At 36.9% G+C, this 18,127-nt stretch overlaps 1 protein-coding gene across 2 annotated transcripts in view; it reads left to right on the plus strand.

Moving 5' to 3' along the window:
• Positions 1–1,155: 1,155 nt before the first annotated feature.
• Positions 1,156–18,127, plus strand: part of LOC113097198 (protein-tyrosine kinase 2-beta-like) — a 29,543-nt gene continuing 12,571 nt past the window's right edge. The window contains exons 1-22 of one of the 2 annotated variants that reach the window (XM_026262419.1): positions 1,156–1,279; positions 1,937–2,024; positions 3,311–3,549; positions 3,879–4,057; positions 4,907–4,994; positions 5,174–5,253; positions 5,975–6,037; positions 6,121–6,175; positions 6,301–6,441; positions 7,473–7,547; positions 9,924–10,025; positions 13,725–13,839; positions 14,063–14,102; positions 14,363–14,397; positions 14,518–14,562; positions 14,632–14,729; positions 14,846–14,927; positions 15,005–15,105; positions 15,678–15,793; positions 16,362–16,462; positions 16,579–16,668; positions 16,938–17,142. In XM_026262419.1, coding sequence (XP_026118204.1) covers positions 3,361–3,549; positions 3,879–4,057; positions 4,907–4,994; positions 5,174–5,253; positions 5,975–6,037; positions 6,121–6,175; positions 6,301–6,441; positions 7,473–7,547; positions 9,924–10,025; positions 13,725–13,839; positions 14,063–14,102; positions 14,363–14,397; positions 14,518–14,562; positions 14,632–14,729; positions 14,846–14,927; positions 15,005–15,105; positions 15,678–15,793; positions 16,362–16,462; positions 16,579–16,668; positions 16,938–17,142 — 2,000 coding nt within the window. In that variant the 5' untranslated portion in view covers positions 1,156–1,279; positions 1,937–2,024; positions 3,311–3,360. The remainder of the gene's footprint in view (positions 1,280–1,936; positions 2,025–3,310; positions 3,550–3,878; positions 4,058–4,906; positions 4,995–5,173; positions 5,254–5,974; positions 6,038–6,120; positions 6,176–6,300; positions 6,442–7,472; positions 7,548–9,923; positions 10,026–13,724; positions 13,840–14,062; positions 14,103–14,362; positions 14,398–14,517; positions 14,563–14,631; positions 14,730–14,845; positions 14,928–15,004; positions 15,106–15,677; positions 15,794–16,361; positions 16,463–16,578; positions 16,669–16,937; positions 17,143–18,127) is intronic. The other variant, XM_026262418.1, reaches the window with a different exon arrangement.

An 18,127-nucleotide genomic window follows, 5' to 3' on the forward strand; every position in this document is an offset into this window, starting at 1 on the left:
TCGCCAAGGACACACCCTTTATCGAAAACTCAAGATAATCACAATTCACTATCGCAAAGGCCTTTAGATTAAACTGACCATAACACAATTTAGATTTTATTAGATTTCTAGGAGTAGTTCATTGCAGCGTAAGGCATTCACTTCCTGTTGCCAGCAGGTGGCGCTATGACTATAACTAAATTTGGGAATGTTGATCTGTTCAGGTCAGGAGTCTTATCAAACATGTGAAGTTTGGTGCAGATTGGACATTTTATGTCTAAGTTATAGCAACTTCATTTTTCATGGCGAAACATCGAAATTCGCCAAGCCGCCACAGACACGCCCTCAAACGAAAACTCTAGATCTTCGCAATTTAACATCGCAAAGGCCTTTAGATTACACTGACAAACTTTGGTGTTGATCTGAATAAATCTCTAGGAGGAGTTCGTTAAAGTACAACCCCCGGAAATGGCAAAAATGACAAAATTTCGGATGAGAAAAAAAATAATAACTGACTTCCTGTTGGGATTTGGATTTCGTACCAAGAGACTTTTTTGTAGATATTGGTGTGTTACATGTGTGTACCGATTTTCATACAAGAACGTGAAACGTAGCTCAAGATGCACTTCGTTGAAAATGTATAGGTGGCGCTGTCGAGCCATTTTGCCACACCCACCTTAGCAAACCATTGCATACCTAATATTTTTCCAGCTCTGACGTGTGTGCCAAGTTTCATGACTTTTCGAAAAAGTTTCAGAAAAATAATAATAATAATAATAATAATAAACAACACAGAAACAAGAGGGTCCTCACACCATCGGTGCTCGGGCCCTAATAATAATAAACGGAGCAATTCCAAGAGGGTCCTCACACCATCGGTGCTCGGGCCCTAATAATAATAATAATAAACGGAGCAATTCCAAGAGGGTCCTCACACCATCGGTGCTCGGGCCCTAATAAAAAACAAAGCAGATACAAGAGGGTCCTCGCACCTCGGTGCTCGGGCCCTAAATATAGTAGAAAACCAATTTCCAAGGACATTCATAAGAAAGGAGGAGGACCTCACAAATAGTGTTTGTAATTAAGTTTCTCTGATCTGTGTGCGTGCGTTTGCAGCAGCGGCTCTGATGAAGTGGTGTGAAGTTTGAGGAAGTCAGTGACATGTGTGGGGTGTGTCCAAAACACTTATGTCAGGACTTCAGCTCACACTGTCAGTTTGGATTCGTATGAATTAAACAAACACCAGACGAGAAGGAGTGAGAGCGAAAGAAATCTGCACTGAACACCAGCTCATGCTCAGGTCTGTGACACATTTACATTTTCTTATTTCAGTTAGCAAGTCTGAACATTTCAAACCTTGCAGTCACAGTGTAGCATTAAAAAGGAAGTTCAGTAGATGCTGATGTGTTGCAAATATCATTAGATGTTTCCATTTTCAGTTGACTCTATTTTAATGGCATTGTTGGCAGAAAGAGTCAAAAATGTGAGGCATCGTCTGATATTACGTGATGTGGGTTTATATGTATGTTGTGGGATGATCTTTGTCATCATGATTCATGAATTTGAGCTGATGCCATAAAAACATGGTAAATATTTTGCCATTTTATTTGATTAAGAAGTTAAGTAAACTTCAGCAATACTTATTTCCTCTTCAAAGCATTTTTTTATCATGGCAAAATGCGAATGTTTAACACCTTCACTATTTCCAACACATTCTTTAACATCTCTGAACCTGCTACCACATGACAGGAAACCAAAGTTGTGGTAGATAGTTTCGATGCATTTAAGATACATATAGTAGTTGATAGTCAATGTTTAGTATAGGCAACGTTTCCTAGTTGAATTCTCTTAGCGAAGCTTAACCAAGCTACATTTCACTTCCTATTTTCTTGGAGATATTGAAAAAGGCCATTGCTTGTGCATGACAACATTTCTGTGAATCTCGTCATTATTTTAGCCTGTCATGATGACTGTCCTGTGACACACAGATCATACGGTAATACAGGAGTAAAGTGGTTCACACATCAGTCATGGAGCATGTTCAGGTAGGATGTTGCATTAGTTTCTTGTGTGCTGACTTGTTAAATACAGTGTGTTTGGTCATGAATGTCATGTGCTTTTACTACTGCTGTCTGTAATATTAGAATTTATGTATGAAATGTGACCGAATGCTATTGTATTATTATTATTATTGTTATGAATTGTACTATGTAAGCTCTGAATGTACTGAATAAAGCTACATTGAAGTGGTTCTCCAGACAGTTATGCGTACAGTCTGATAAATGTATATAATTATAATCTTTTTAAGGATTATTTTTTATTTTATTTGTTTTGATCAACAGACTCTAATAATAATAATGGAATTCAGGTTGTTGTTATTAATACTAATTCATTTACTGTTATTTGTTTTAAGCTTTTTTTTTAAGACAAGCTTACTTTCAGGCAGTGCTAGGATTTATATAATTCTAATAATTATTAATGATGACAACAAGAATAATAATAATATTAATGATTTTTCATATTAATAATAATATTAATGATTTTTCATATATTTTTTAACAGTTTTAAAGCAACAGTATTTGTATTTTAATGCCAAGCACTGTCTAATAAGGATAATAATAATAAAATCCCACATTATTATTATTATTATTATTATTATATTTTTCATTGTATGTTAGTCTGCTGAGCATCAAATCATTTTTTTGTTTTACTTTATAACATTTCTTTGTTCTTTATTATTTCCCAGTTTAAAATTACCAGATCATTTTTTCTGACTTTGATTATCATATATTTAAGTCGCTGGGATACATCTGTAGCAATAGCCCCCCCCCCAAAAAAAGCTAAACATTGTATGGTTCAAATATGATTTTTCTTTTAGTCCCAAAATCATTAGGGTATTAAGTAGAGATCATGTTCCTTGAAGATATTTAGTAAATTTCCTACTGTAAATATCAAAACCTAATTTTAAATAAGTAATATGCATTGATAAGAACTTAATTTGGACAACTTTAAAGGCGATTTTCTTAGTATTTATTTATTTATTTATTTATTGCACCCTCAGATTCCATATTTTCAAATAGTTATATCTCTGCCAAATATTTTCCTGTCATAACAAGCCTTACATCTATGGAAAGCTTATTTGTTCAGCAAAATGGACCCTTATTATTGGTTTTGTGGTTCAGGGACACACATCAGGAAATGATTCATCCCTGGAATTCAAAGTTTTCATGTTCTCATAGTTTATTATTGAATCATTCATTGATTTCTTTTGGCTGCGTAACATACCTGCGTGAACTTGAATGTATTATTTCTCCTCCATCTCACCACACAGCTAATAATCAGTTGAGGAGATCCATCTCATGACAGAAAGCCTATGTAGAGATGTCAGGTGACACCAGTACTTTATCATGGAAACCTCCTCCTCCCAGTCCACCGCATGCACACAACAGTGCCGTGGAGAATAAATGCACGGGGCCGGTGAAAATCCTCAAAGTGTGCTTCATCAGCAACAGCGCCAACCTGGGCAAAACCTTCAAACTGGTTAAATGTGAAAGTTCCTGGAATATCAGGGTGAGAAGAAGAACGTGCATTTTCACACATTAATCATGACTGCAATACGAAGCACATTATCATGCCCATCAGCATAACTTCCTGTTGTTATAATGAAAGATTACTTTGAGTTAGGTTTTTTTGTATTGATTTCATAATGAATGTTAAATAAAACCAGGTCTTTCTTTCATTAGTAAGACATTCCTTTCATGACAATGATGGGTAAAATTAAAGTAATGCAAAAAAGCTTAAAACATATAGTCTTAAACATCATTTCTTATTTCTTTTTGGGGTGAAATAAATGCACAAATGTATAAATGCGTGATTTGAAGGATGATTTCATTTTGCAGAGAATTATTCAGTCCATCCTGGACAGTGGGCGACTCGGTCCTAACATCAAGTTCTCAGAATGCTACGGTCTGCTGCTGAAACACCTCAAATCAGACGAGGTTCACTGGCTGCACCCCAACCTCACCGTAGCAGAGGTGGAGCAGAAATATGAACAGCAGCACGTCGAGGCGGAGTGGAGGTGTGTGTGTGTCACATGGCAAAGCTATATATTTTTAAATGTATTGCTAATTTTAATCCATATTTGCAGTAATATATTTTCATTATGCTCTTATTTGATCTAAGTTTAGGCCATTTTTAGTATATTTTCAGTCTAAATATATAAACACAACTGTTCAAAAGTATTTTTGAAAAAAGTCTCTTCTGCTCACTAAGGCTCTATTTATTGAATTAAAAATACAGTAAAATTGCAAAATGTTATTGCAATTTTAATTTTCTATTTATATTTGCAAATATTCTAAAATGGAATTTATTGCTGTGATCAAAGCTGTATTTTCAGCTTCATTATTCCAGTCTTCAGTGTCACATGATCCTTCAGAAATCATTCTCATAGCTGATTTGCTGCTCAAAGACAGTTAAAAACAGTTGTGCATCTTAATTTGGATGAGGAAACTGCATCCTAAGGCAGTGACAGTGTATATTGTCTAAAATATACTAAAAAATGCATTTTGTAATATACTTGAATGTAAAAATAATATATATTTTCTATTTGAAATTGATATTTAAAGGGATAAATCACCCCCAAATTTAAATTCTGTCATCATTTACTTACTCTGAAGTTTTTTTCTAAACCTTTATGAGTGTCTATATTTTGTTGTGATCAAAAGAAGATATTTTGAACAGTGTTTGTAACTTAAAAGTTGTCGACACCCATCAAAAAAAATAAAAATAAATAAGGCTACCGTTAACTATTCATTTTCATTTTAATGATATCACATTTAAACTATATTTTGCCCTTTAGTTCATGGGTTTTTTTTTACAGTTTTTGTATAGGTTCCTAATCCTGTTTTTGTTCTGCTGTCATGATCAGATATGACTTGAGGATCCGTTACATTCCTCCTAATTTCCTGGAGAAGTTAAAGGATGACAAAACTACAATGCTCTACTTCTACCAGCAGGTCAGTACCTGTCACACAGGGAGTGTTTCTTCACATTAAGCACTCTGTATCCTGAAACGGCACAGAAAAGTGAGTCACGCCATGTGCAATGAGGCGTTGTGGATGTTTGATGTAGCACTGAAGTGTTAATGGTGGTTTGCAAAGGCGAATGAAGGTGTGTTATTATTATCATTACGCAGGTTCGAAGTGACTATATGCAGCACAGCGCGAGAAGAGTAAGTGAAGGGATGGCGCTGCAGTTGGGCTGTCTGGAGATTAGGTATATTTATACAGATGAACTGATTATAATAATAACATTTGTTTGTATAACACCTTGCAAGAAATGCAGCTCAAGTTGCTTTATAATAAAAAGGCATTACAGTAAGCACCAAGTACTTCACATGAAGTTAAAATGCCATTATTCACCTAAAAATAAAAATGTACTGAAAATGTACTTAAGACCATCTAAGATGTAGATGAGTTTATTTCTTTATCACAACAGATTTGTGGATTAATGTAGCATTCCATCACTTGCTCACCAGTGGATCTTTCTGCAGTGAATGGGTGCCGTCAGAATAAGAGTCCAAACATGTGATAAAAACATCACTATAATACACAAGTTAAAAATATCTTCATTTATACTTTTTCTTACAAACACTTAACTTTTGGCTTCACACGATGGTAACTGATGGATTGGAGCTGTGTAGATTACTTGTGGATTATTGTGATTTTTGTTGGGACTCTCATTCCGACGGCATCCATTCACTGCAGAGGATCCATTGGTGAGCAATGCAAAATTTCTCAAAGTCTGTCGGAAAATTGAACTCAAATGCATCTTAAATTTCTTTAAAAGGAAACCTAATTTATAATGATAGTAAAAGAAGATAAAATTAAAACAAAGTGATAGTAAAAGTCAACATAATATGTATGTACACAATATATAGAATGCTTTAAAAAATTATGTTCTAATTACATGCCTTTCATTTTTTCTTTAATGACAGGAGGTTTTATAAAGACATGAATGCCAGCGGCCTGGAGAAAAAATCTAACTTCGATCTTCTGGAGTAAGTAGTTTGTATCGTGCTTTAGATATATTTACTCAAGAATATACACAAGGCATCATCAATGGCATTTCTGCTCCTTTCAGGAAAGAAGTTGGTCTGGATTTGTTCTTTCCTCAAGAATTAATCGACAGTATGAAGGTGAAAACATTTTCTTGACCTCTTTGAGAATAAAGCGGCATAGCAATCCAATACACACTGACAGCTTTTGCAATTTATGATAACTAACGATGAAATATTGTTCATATGTGTCTGGTATGAAACAGCCAAAGCATCTGCGGAAACTGATCCAGCAAACCTTCCAGCAGTATGCGTTTCTGAAGGAGGAGCAGTGCATCATCAAGTTCTTTGAGACATTATCTATCTTTTCCAGTTTTGATGAAGAGGTTTTTTCTTGTGAGCTGGTGGTAAGATCTCATCAACTTGTTTTTAAGTTACAGCCATGTTAAAGCAATAGTTGAACCAACTATTACAATTTTGCTGAAAATGTACTCACTTGCTCACCAGTGGATCCTTTGCAGTGAATGGGTGCCGTCAGAATGAGAGTCCAAGCAGCTGATAAAAACATCACAATAATCCACACCACTCCAGAACATCAGTTAACATTTGATAAAATGAAAAGCTGCATGTTTGCAAGAAACAAATCCATAAATGCTTTTTTCAGCAAAAAAGTAATCTCCTCTGAATCAGGAGAGAAATCTGCACAGATCAATCACCATTTACAAATCAAAACAGTTTATATGTGGGTAGATTCTTTGGTTCAAGGAGCTTTCCCAATCCCGCCCCTCTCTCTCTCCCACTTGGCTTCCTGTCTCTATAATGTCCTATAATAAAAAATAGATTTGTTCCTTAAACATGCAGGTTTTTGCTTTATAAGATGTAAACTGATGTACTGGGATCGTGTGGATTATAGTGATGTTTTTAGCACCCATTCAGCAAATGTAATTTTGGGTGAACTCTTCCTTCAGTGATGTGTGTCCTTTACTCTGTGAAGAAGTGTGAGGACTAGTTGTGGTTGGACAGTGTCCCAAAATGTCTTTAGGCACTTTGGGCATGTATACAATCATGTGAAAGTCACTGCATTAAAAGAGAGTTTTGAAGCAACTGTCATTAGCAATTCAATCCAGCAAAAAACTTTTCCAGTGACTATGAAGTCCAATTTCAGTACTTTTCATCTTCATTTTCAGTTCTTTAAATGTTTATTTTCCATTATACCATATAAAACCCAACAAACGTCTTCTGCAAAGTGTTTTACTGGAAATTCCTTCCTGTGTTATCTTTCTGCAGCACTGATAGCATGTTGCTGTGCTATTTTGTTATCTAACGTGTGACATTGATATGAATGTGGTTTAAGTGTGTTCTACAGATGTTTATCAAGTAGCAGTTGTTGTGTAAAAGCTGCAGTTGTTGCTCAGTGTAACAGTATATTCTCCTGTAGCAAGGATGGAGCGTCTCTGTGGATCTGGTCATCGGGCCCAAAGGCATTCGGCAGCGTACAGACAAAAGCTCTGTGGTAAGAAGATCCCCTCACACAAGTGCACCGCTTGATCTATTCTCTAAAATGCAGCACTCAATAACCACTTCTGTTTGTCAATTAACCACAATGGAAAAATGTTGTATCCGCCAATAGTTGTAGGTGAGAAATCATGCAGCGGTTTTATTTTAGTATCACTGGCATACTAATACTATTGAGATACATTATAGTACATTATAGTTTTTATTAATATTAAGAATTAAAGGGGTCTTGTGATGCGTTTTTAAAGATCATTATTTTGTGTATTTGCCTCCAGGGTGTTTGTAACTTGCGTTTGCAAGATCTTTGCACTCACATCCAAGGGTGTGTGTGTGTGTGTATGTGTATATATATATATATATATATATATATATATATATATATATATATATATATATATATATATATATATATATATATATATATATATATATATATATATATATATATTATACACAGTGAGAGTACACACACATTTATTATGTAAATACAAACTTTTATTTTGGATGTGATTAATCACGATTATAATTGACTCAGCCCTAGACTCAGAATATAGCTGTCATATATAATAAATATAATGCAATAATTTAGTTTAGGCTATGCATAGTGCCTAGACCTGCCAAATGATTAATGTTAGAAGAAAACAAAACAATACTTTAACTCTGTATCACGACATTTACCAAACTTCCTTTCACCATTGGCGTGTGTATCGGTGTTGCCGACTTCTTTCAATGGAAAGTAGCTACAGCCGCCTGAAAAGTTGTTAAATGTCACTAGATGACGTCATACGCTAATTAGCATATTCAGAATGTAAGTGCGTCGCATTGTCTTGCCTCCCTGTGCTCACGTACTGCATTTTAATGCAGCCAAATTCTCAATAAAACTGTTTTTATGGTCCCATTTTTATATTAGGTGGCCTTAACTACTATGTACTTACATAAAAAAATAAGTACAATGTACTTAATGTGTTCACATTGTATTGTAAAACACTTTTGCTGCTATTGAGGTGGGATAGGGGTAAGGTTAGGGAGAGGGTTGGAGGTATGGGTAAGTTTAAGGGTGGGTTAAGGTGTAAAGTATGGGTCAACAGTGTAATTATAAATGTAATTACAGAAATTAAATACAGTTGTGATTGCATGTCGTCTTTTTTTAAATATAAGTACAATGTAAAAACATGTATGTACACAATAAGTTCATTGCACTAAATTATTAATTAAAATGTAAGTACATAGTAGTTAAGGCCACTTAATATAAAGTGGGTCTGTTTTTATTGCTATATTTGAATGTTTCTGGTGTCAGACGACGGAATGAATATTATAATGACTGAAACGCGGTCTTTTTTTTTAGCTGAAAGTGCTGCTCCTCTCTGCGCTCGCTGAACAGTACCTCCAGTTATTTGCAGTGCTCTTAAAGCTGTCAGTTCACACCAATGCAACGTGACGATGCGGTGCATCATCTTAAATAGCACAATGACTCTTTGTACTTCTGTCCAGTTTCCGACTTTTCGGCTATTTTTTGTACCTGGATATATATCATTTGTTGCATCTAAATATGAATGAGGATACGGTTATTGATAAATCGAATTGTTGTTGACTGTTGTTCTTATCATTTAGGGGGGGGCTTAGGAACATTTTGGGGTGGCTCCAGCCCCCCTAAAATAGGCCTAACGATGTCCCTGACTGAAACCACGACTTCTTTCTTTACCTGAACATTTTGGTGGCATTACACAAGTATTTCCACACAGTGATGTAGATATATGTGGGGGCTTGTTTGAATGTGCCGTTTTAGGGGGGCGTGAAAGAGTCTTAACTTTCATAAAGAATATTTATTTGGATTTGAGACTTTAGTCTTTGCAACTTTACAGATCTTCTTTATGCACCAAGATCTTGTAACACTCCAAAGAGAAAGGAAAATTTAAATTGCATTGTATGACCCCTTTAATATTTATTCTTATATATTCTGTTTTCATTTTAATTTGAATCTTATTGTTAGTTTTGATTTCTTTTTTCAGTGTTTTTAATATGTCTGTATAGTGTTTTTTAAATTTTATTCCAGGTTTAGTGTTGGTTATTTTAATACATGAAGCTACAGTAAACTAAGAATGTTTTGTATGAAAATACAAGAAATATCTTCAAGAAAATATCTTTCCACATCAAAATGTCACATTTAAAATGTAATTGCCTCTTTTTTTATTTAATTGTGAGATTTACTAGTTATTTATGAGTAAAAAATGTTTTCAACAGCCAGTTTTGTCAGTGTAGCTGAAACCAGTTATATTTGTATGTGTGTGTATATATATACTTAAATATAATAACCCTATTATATGCTCATGTATAGTAACATGTTTTTTTTTTTGTCTTGCTATGTCCTCTTCAGCCAGTCTGTCTAGCCACATTTGCACAAATTCGAAGTATTAAATGCACGCCTGAGAATGACGGAAAGACGCTGCTACATATAGATATAGAAGGAGCTAAACAGGTAAATGGATCCACACATCTTCTTGAAATTAACCCTTTCAGTTTAAAATATTGTACCTGAGCCCACAGGGTGAGTTTTTTTAGGCGACCATTATTTTAGAATGTATCCACCTTTTTCCTGACGTAAAAATTGGGGCGCACCATTTGTCAATTCTATGGGTCTAGCTTCCGGTCTCATTTGCGTCCAGCTATTGTTAGCTGTACAAAACAGTTTGTTTTGCTGCTTAATATTGACAATTGTTGTGTCCTATCATATTATTTTAATCTGTTATCTTAATTAAGAACTCACTGGTTTGTACTGCAAACAGTGTTACAGTTTACTGCACATTGTTATTCTCCTCGTTATTTACCTATACCAGCTAATGAACTGGAAGTCTCACCCATAGGCTTACTTCCGTGTTGAGGAAAAAAGTGGATAGCCTTATTGTTTCCATGTTGAGGCGTCATGCTTGTCATGTGACCCAACACAGCCACAATAGCTCTGTATGACACATGGATTGCTTTTATTTAGTTTTTCAGTTTTTTAAATTAATTTTTTATAAACATACTCACTTTTTTATGAATTATCTGTGCAAGTAAATGTATTTGGTCTGCTAAATACTTAATTATGACAGTGTTAGTTGATCCATACCGGGTGTTGGGCACCGCCATGTTAAGTTTTGGCTGAATCCGTGCTGTGGGATTTACAACACGTAAATTCATCCTCTCCTCCCAAAAGACATTAAAGTAAGTCTCCAAGACGTGGTGCGCCCCCTACTTGGCCTGAGTAAATCCCTCTACAGCAGCAGCTCTTATCACCATTAATGGCACTGATGATGCAGCAAGTGTTGGTGCTGTATACAATGGCGGTTCTCCAGGTGTTTCTAGTCAAGCTTCTCTGCAGCATGGACGAGTCTGGCCAAGAACACCAGAAGGCTTTCTAATAGCTGCGCACAGCAACAGTTCTAGTTTTGGTGGTGCTGGTGTGCCACCTATGGTTGAATCTCATTGAGATCAGGGACCCTGAGAAAATACCCTTTACCGGTCTCACTGAAGAGTCTGTTCGACCCCGCTGTGGACGGGTTTGCAGAGAGGTTTTCGAAAACTCAGAATACATCGCAGGCCCCAATGCAAATCTGAGCCTGTTCTGCAACAGCATTCCCATATGGCGAAATGCTTCCCTTTTCCCTCCTGGTCAGCCCCGGCGCAACGCCTGCATTTTGACATTTTGGCAGTTTCCTTAGCCCTGAAAACCTTCCTTTCAGCCTTGAAAGGGCACCACATCTTGGTCAGGGCAGAGGTTGACCTCTTGTTGAAGACAACTCTCACTGCCCAGCATACTTCTCGATACGGCGAGATGCTCAGATCCCCTGATTGCCCGGTGCTCACCTATACACATTTCCCCTGATCGCCCTGATTCCTTCTCTCACAGGCAAAAGGCATGATTTGGTATCCCCGGCTGGATCTGTGGAGCCTTCATGTATGCTCCCAGTGAGATTAAGCAATACCTTTTTGGAGGCGAGAGCGCTGTCTACAAAACAGCTTTACAGCCAAAAATGGTCAGTCTTCCTTAAATGGTTGTTCTGCAGTTTGGACCTGATATCATGTGATGTGTCCTACGTGCTAACCTTTTTGCAAGAGCAGCTGGATAAGGGGCGCACCCCCTCCACACCCAAAGTAAATGTGCCAGCTATCGCAGTGAACCATTCTCTCAATGCTGGACATTCAATCGGCATGACCTGAATGACCTGATTGTTAAGGTCCTGAAAGGTACAGCGAGGCATAATACTCTTCGCCCTCAGATTGTGCCATCTTGGGACTTTTCTATAGTCACTCAGCTCGGCCAGTTTGAAGCCCTTATCGTTTAAAAGGGCCCTCCCCCTTTCCTTGGCATCGTTTAAGCAAATGGGGACTTGCAAGCATTGTAGATCAGCCTTGCCTCGTGTCTTGTGTTTGGGCATGACATGGAAAAGACATGTTACTTTCCTAAGTTCCATTCAGAGCTCAGGTGATCTCCCGTTTGGTGCTCCCCGTTACGGATGGTGAGCAGGGTCCAAACATGCTCTGCCCAGTGAGGCTTCAAAGATTTTACCCGGAGCGCTCTAGTCTGTTTAGGCAGTCTGAGCAGTTGTTCGTTTGCTTCGGTGGCCACCATAAAGGACTACCAGCAACAAAGCAGACACTTTCTTTGTGGATTGTTGATGTGATAGCCCTTGCTTATGCATCATAAGGTTTGCAATGCCCTATGGGTGTGAGGGCCCATTCCACAAGAGGGATGGCCTCCTCCTGGGCGTGGTCCAGCAGATTATCGATTGGTGAGATCTGTGCAGACACCAGCTGGTCGTCGCCATCCATATTTGCCAGACTTTATAACTTAGACATGCCTGGTTTGCAGGCGCATGTTCTGTCTGTTTGATGTCCCACTCTTCTCCTTGGGAAAAGGGATTATATTAGAGCTCTCAGCTACCAGCTTGGTAGTGCTCCGAGACTGGGCTCGCAGAGCTGTAGATCCTGTATCTGCTCATCTATCTGCAATTGGATGTGTTACCCATACACACAACGTGAAGTTAAAGCGATAGTTCACCCAAAAAGGAAAATTATGTCATTTATGAGATTACAGTTTATTATCTAGATATTTTTAGATTTAGTCCGAGAGCTCTCAGTCCCTCCATTGAAACTGTGTGTATGGTATACTGTCCATGTCCAGAAAGGTAATAAAAACATCTTCAAAGTAGTCCATGTGACATCAGAGGGTCAGTTAGAATTTGTTGAAGCATCGAAAATACATTGTGGTCCAAAAATAACAAAAACTATGACTTTATTCAGTATTGTCTTCTCTTCCGGATCTGTTGTGAGCACGTTCACTGCAGTGTATTGATATCCGGTTTGTGAACGAATCACTCGATGTAACCGGATCTTCTTGAACCAGTTCAAGACGAGTCAATCGTTTGTTCGTTATCTGGCTCGGCTCGGTGTTCATCTTCAGGTCTCTCTTCACAGCAGTTCAGTCAGTGTACTGTTTGAGTAAAGGAATTACTCCGGGATATTGGTTTGTTTGAACTCAGAGGGAGTGTCAGCCACATTAAAAAAGTTAACAGCTTAAATCATTTGTGGATTAATGCTTATTAGAGACGCAAACCATTTCAAACGATTCAGTTCGATTTGGTGAACTGGTTCAAGAAGATTCGTTTACATCGAGCGATTCGTTCACAAACTGAATATCACTACACTGCAGTGAACTCTCTCACAACAGACACGAAAGAGAAGAGACAACGCTGAATAAAGTTGTCGGTTTTTGTTATTTTTGGACGAAAATGTCCAGTGTTGTGTCAATTGCCATGCTGTAAGTTGTAAGTGATGACTGCCGCTTCAGTCGAATGATCTGATGAATGGTGCTGCGAGTCTGCTTATATACAGGTTGGCTCCACCCTTTCTGGTGGGCTAAAGCGCCATTGGTTTGTGCAGCTACACAAATGTGAACAAATCAGGTTTCAGTACAGAGTAAAATAGGAGTTTTCCCCATACACAACACTTGAGATTATGTTAGTAACCAGAGAGATTTGAATTCAGCAGTTGATGACGTGACTCACTGAATGTTCAAATCACACACACATCACAAGGTTAATGCTTGATTAATTAACGTCAGTTTAGTTTACCTTTTCTCATGAAGATTATAATTATGCATGTTAAAAAGATTTGATCTTCCTGTTGTCATTTTCAGCCTTTGTCCATCAGCATAGCCTCTCTGGCCATCGCAGAGAACATGGCAGATTTAATTGATGGTTACTGTCGTTTGGAGCACGGAAAAGAGACAACTTTAATAGTACGGGCCAAAGGTGTGTGGATTTTATTATTTTGTATTACTAGGACATGAAACCAACATCATCATGTATCTTAAATTCCACTAATCCAATTAATTATCCACTAATGAAACCAGTTCAAGTACTTCCTCTGTCTAAACAGTTTTTGATTTTGCCTAATCAGTGCTTGACCATAACTAGTGTAGAAACACAGTGTTCGCCACCATACTAATAACAAACAACTGCTTATGTTTACCAGACAGAGAATCTAGAATCTCTCTACCTTCTTTACCCAGCAGGTGAGCACTGATGTTTCTATATATACATGCATATATATATATATATATATATATATATATATATATATATATATATATATATATATATATATACAATTTAAAGTTGCAATCTTCTAATTTACTGTGTTTAAGGTGTAATTTATTCCTGTGATCATAGCTGAAATTTCAACACCATAACTCCAGTGTTAAGTGTCACATGATCCTTCAGAAATCATCCTAATATGCTTATTGACCTTGTCTGATCTTATATTGTTAAACAGTATGGAAAACACCAGATCTGACAAGGAAAGCAAAAGTACGTAAATCATAATATATATTGCAAAAATACTGCCTTTAATATATATATATTTTTTTTCTCTTTTTGAAAAGATAGGTTCATCCTAAATGTTATTTCACTATGTTTTTCCCCCCACAGATTCAGATATTTATGCAGAAATACCAGAAGATACACCAGTTTCAAGTAAGAACCAAATAATATTTTAAGAGACAGATTAATTGGTCATTTTTATCTCAAACACTTGTTTTCCAGCATCTAGATTCAGAATCTCACGAAACGACATTGTCCTCGGCCGGATACTGGGTGAAGGTTTCTTTGGCGAGGTGCATGATGGGATCTATAAAAGCAAGGTTAGTGCTTCAATCACACACCTACAGGCCCAAATATTAACAAAAACAGATCACAAGGATTTAGTAGAAATCACTAGAAACGTATTCAAGCTGATGAATCTTGTGTCTTCTTCCAGACAGGAGAGCGAGTGAATGTGGCTGTAAAGACATGCAAGGACTGCTCCGCTGATGTGAAGGAGAAGTTCATGAGTGAAGCTAGTAAGATGATTCATCTTCCCCCCGTAGATTCAGATAGATACCTGAATAGAATGATCAAAATCACTGTTTTCATGCAGTGATCATGAAGAAACTGGACCATCCACACATTGTGAGACTTGTAGGAATTATCGAGGAAGATCCCGTGTGGATTGTCATGGAGCTTTACCAGTATGGAGAGGTGAGATTCTTTCATTTGTTTGTTCAAATCCAAGAAAATTGGTAGCAAGGAAATTCAGATAAAACTACTCAAGAATTAAGTTTTTTTAATGTCTATTAAATGACTCATCCTCAGGCAATCCCAGATGTATCTGAGTTTGTTTCTTAATCAGATTTGGAGAAATGTAGCATTGCATCTCTTGCTCACCAATGGATCCTCTGCAGTGAATGGGTGCCGTCAGAATGGACTACAATGTTTTAGATTACACCGCTTGTCGATTATTGTGGTGTTTTTATCAGCTGTTTGAACTCTCATTCTGACGGCACCCATTCACTGCAGAGCATCCATTGGTGACCAAGTGATGCAATGCTACATTTCTTCAAATCTGATTAAGAAACAAACTCATCTACATCTTGGATAGGTGAGTACATTATTAGCTAATTATTATTTTTAGATGAACCTCTTCCTTCAACAATCACTACGTATGTCTATGTCACAATAAGGGGTAAATCCGACTCATATTAGTACATTATGCAGGATTGTTAATCAGACTTTATTGTGGTTATTATCCTGGTTTCTCTGTTTTTCTTCAGCTAGGAAATTACCTCATGGAGAACAAGCACAAATTAACCTCTGTCATACTGATCCTGTTCAGTCTTCAGATCAGTAAAGCTCTTGCTTACCTAGAGGGCATTAACATGGTACACAGGTACATCAATTCACCTTCTGACCAACAGTTTATGCGATAACTAATCATTACCCATTTAGTTTGAAATTTTAAGGATTTGGTCTGGTTTGGTTATACAGTATCTCTAAAAGTATGAAGAAATAGAAAGGCTGCTCAAAAACAGCTCTTCCTCTTGACTTTTCACTTACATTGTCTCAGCTTCAGAAGAGTGTCAGACACGAGTAAAAATGTAGCAAATAGCAGAAGGTAAAAAATCAAGGTCATAGGTATAGGGAAAATTATATGGGGCACTTTATATGGGGCATCTGCACAACCGCTTATGTTGCATTGTATTTCTAGTGTTTCTATTCCTATAAAGAAATAAAATAATAAATAATAAAAAAACTAATCATCTTATTGAACCCAAAATATACACACACATTCTGTATATTAAATTTAGGACACAGAATTATAAATTGCGTTTGCATTTGCTTGTTGGCGTCTTCACTTCTCCTTTTTGATAATCATCTGTATCTCATGCCTGTGGTTGAACAGGAAACTATTTTAGTGGTGCATAATCAAGTTATTCAGTTCAGTGTTTTTCTATCAGGGACATCGCTGTGAGAAACGTTCTGGTTGCCAAAGCAGACTGTGTGAAGCTGGGAGACTTCGGCTTGTCCCGATACATAGAAGAGGAGGAGTATTACAAAGGCATGACTAAGGCTGACTAGTCTGTTTAAACGTATCATACAGTTGTCGGCTAATATGTCACTCTGTTTTCTTATGTCTAATGCGGTCACATGACACTGTTTGTTTTCTCTCTGAAGCCTCTGTGTGTCGATTACCTATCAAATGGATGGCGCCGGAGTCCATCAACTTCAGACGCTTTACCTCGGCAAGTGATGTCTGGATGTTTGGTTAGTGAGTTTGAAAGCGTGACGAGAGATCAATGCATTTAAACATGTGTCATTTCTGCAAAGTGCAATGCAGTCTTTTCAAAGCTCAGTCACTGTTCTGACCACATTGGACAACAGATCAACTCATGATCGATTGAGTCTGGTTGATTCAAAGCCGGTTCCTGTGAAGAGCCACATCTTTCACAATGCCATGAGACTTTTTTGCAATTAATTTCTTAAGAAGTTTATGGTTCCTGATTCTTGGTGGTTTCCTGTGCTTCTCCTTTCAGCTGTGTGCATGTGGGAGATCATGAGTGGAGGTCAGCAGCCGTTCTTCTGGCTGGAGAACAAGGATGTGATAAACCAGCTGGAGCAGGGGGTCCGTCTGCCCAAACCTGAGCAGTGCCCGCCGACCCTCTACTCCCTCATGACCCGCTGCTGGGCCTACAGCCCCGGCGAGAGACCCAGCTTCGCAGAGCTCGTGTGCAAGCTGAGGTACATCACTGCTGCCCTAGTCATCAAACATGTAAAGGGTTGTCAGTTTGAACCATTAAACGAGTCATAAGTATGCATTTCAGAGCTCAAAGCAGAGCACTAACCGTAAAGCAAAACAGAGCTTTTATTAAAAAAACAGCTGTTAAAACAGCTTATTGGGATTTTCTGCAAATTACTTAGAGTACACATCAACAGTACACATCAACTCATCAGAAACTTACCATTAAAAACTAGTGCAGTCAAGCAATTAATTGCAATTAATTGCAATTAAAATGTTATATTGGATATACATATGTTTAAAGCTGCAGTACACTGTTAAAAAATTACTGTAAATTTTACAGTAAAATACTGGCAGCAGGGTTGCCAGCCAGTTACTTTAAATTTTACAGTAGTCGTACTGTAATTTAATTTACAGATTTGTACTGTATTCTCAATTACAGTAAAATTCTGTAAATTAAATTACAGTAACTGGCTGGCAACCCTGCTGCCAGTATTTTACTGTAAAATTTACAGTAAGTTTTTTATATTTTGTATACTGCATTTTTAATACATTGTATATGGCATTTAACAATTAATTAAATAGCAAATGCACACATTCAAGTAGTTTACTGTGCATAGCAATTCTTTGAAAAAAGCACATGTGTATTTGCTATATTTAAAGTATGTAAAATGATAGCATACAATATATTTTCCCTATTGCTGACTTAACTTTAACTGCATAAAGTGTTATATAATGCATAACTTAATTCACCAAAAAAAAAAATTACATTTTTAAAATCTAAAAAAAACAGGTCAAAATGTTATATATCACTTTCAAATTTACATGAAAAAATGACATAAAAAGTATATTATTTTTAACTCATTTTTATTTATTTTTTGGGTGAACTAATCCTTTAAAAACCACAAAGACATTTTCAGATAGCTTTCATCATTAAAGAATAGACCAATATGGCCAAACAAGTCATACAAAAAAAAGTGCTGCATG

The sequence above is a fragment of the Carassius auratus genome, unplaced genomic scaffold (genome assembly GCF_003368295.1).
Source record: "Carassius auratus strain Wakin unplaced genomic scaffold, ASM336829v1 scaf_tig00216139, whole genome shotgun sequence".
NCBI classification, from domain to species: Eukaryota; Metazoa; Chordata; class Actinopteri; order Cypriniformes; family Cyprinidae; genus Carassius; species Carassius auratus.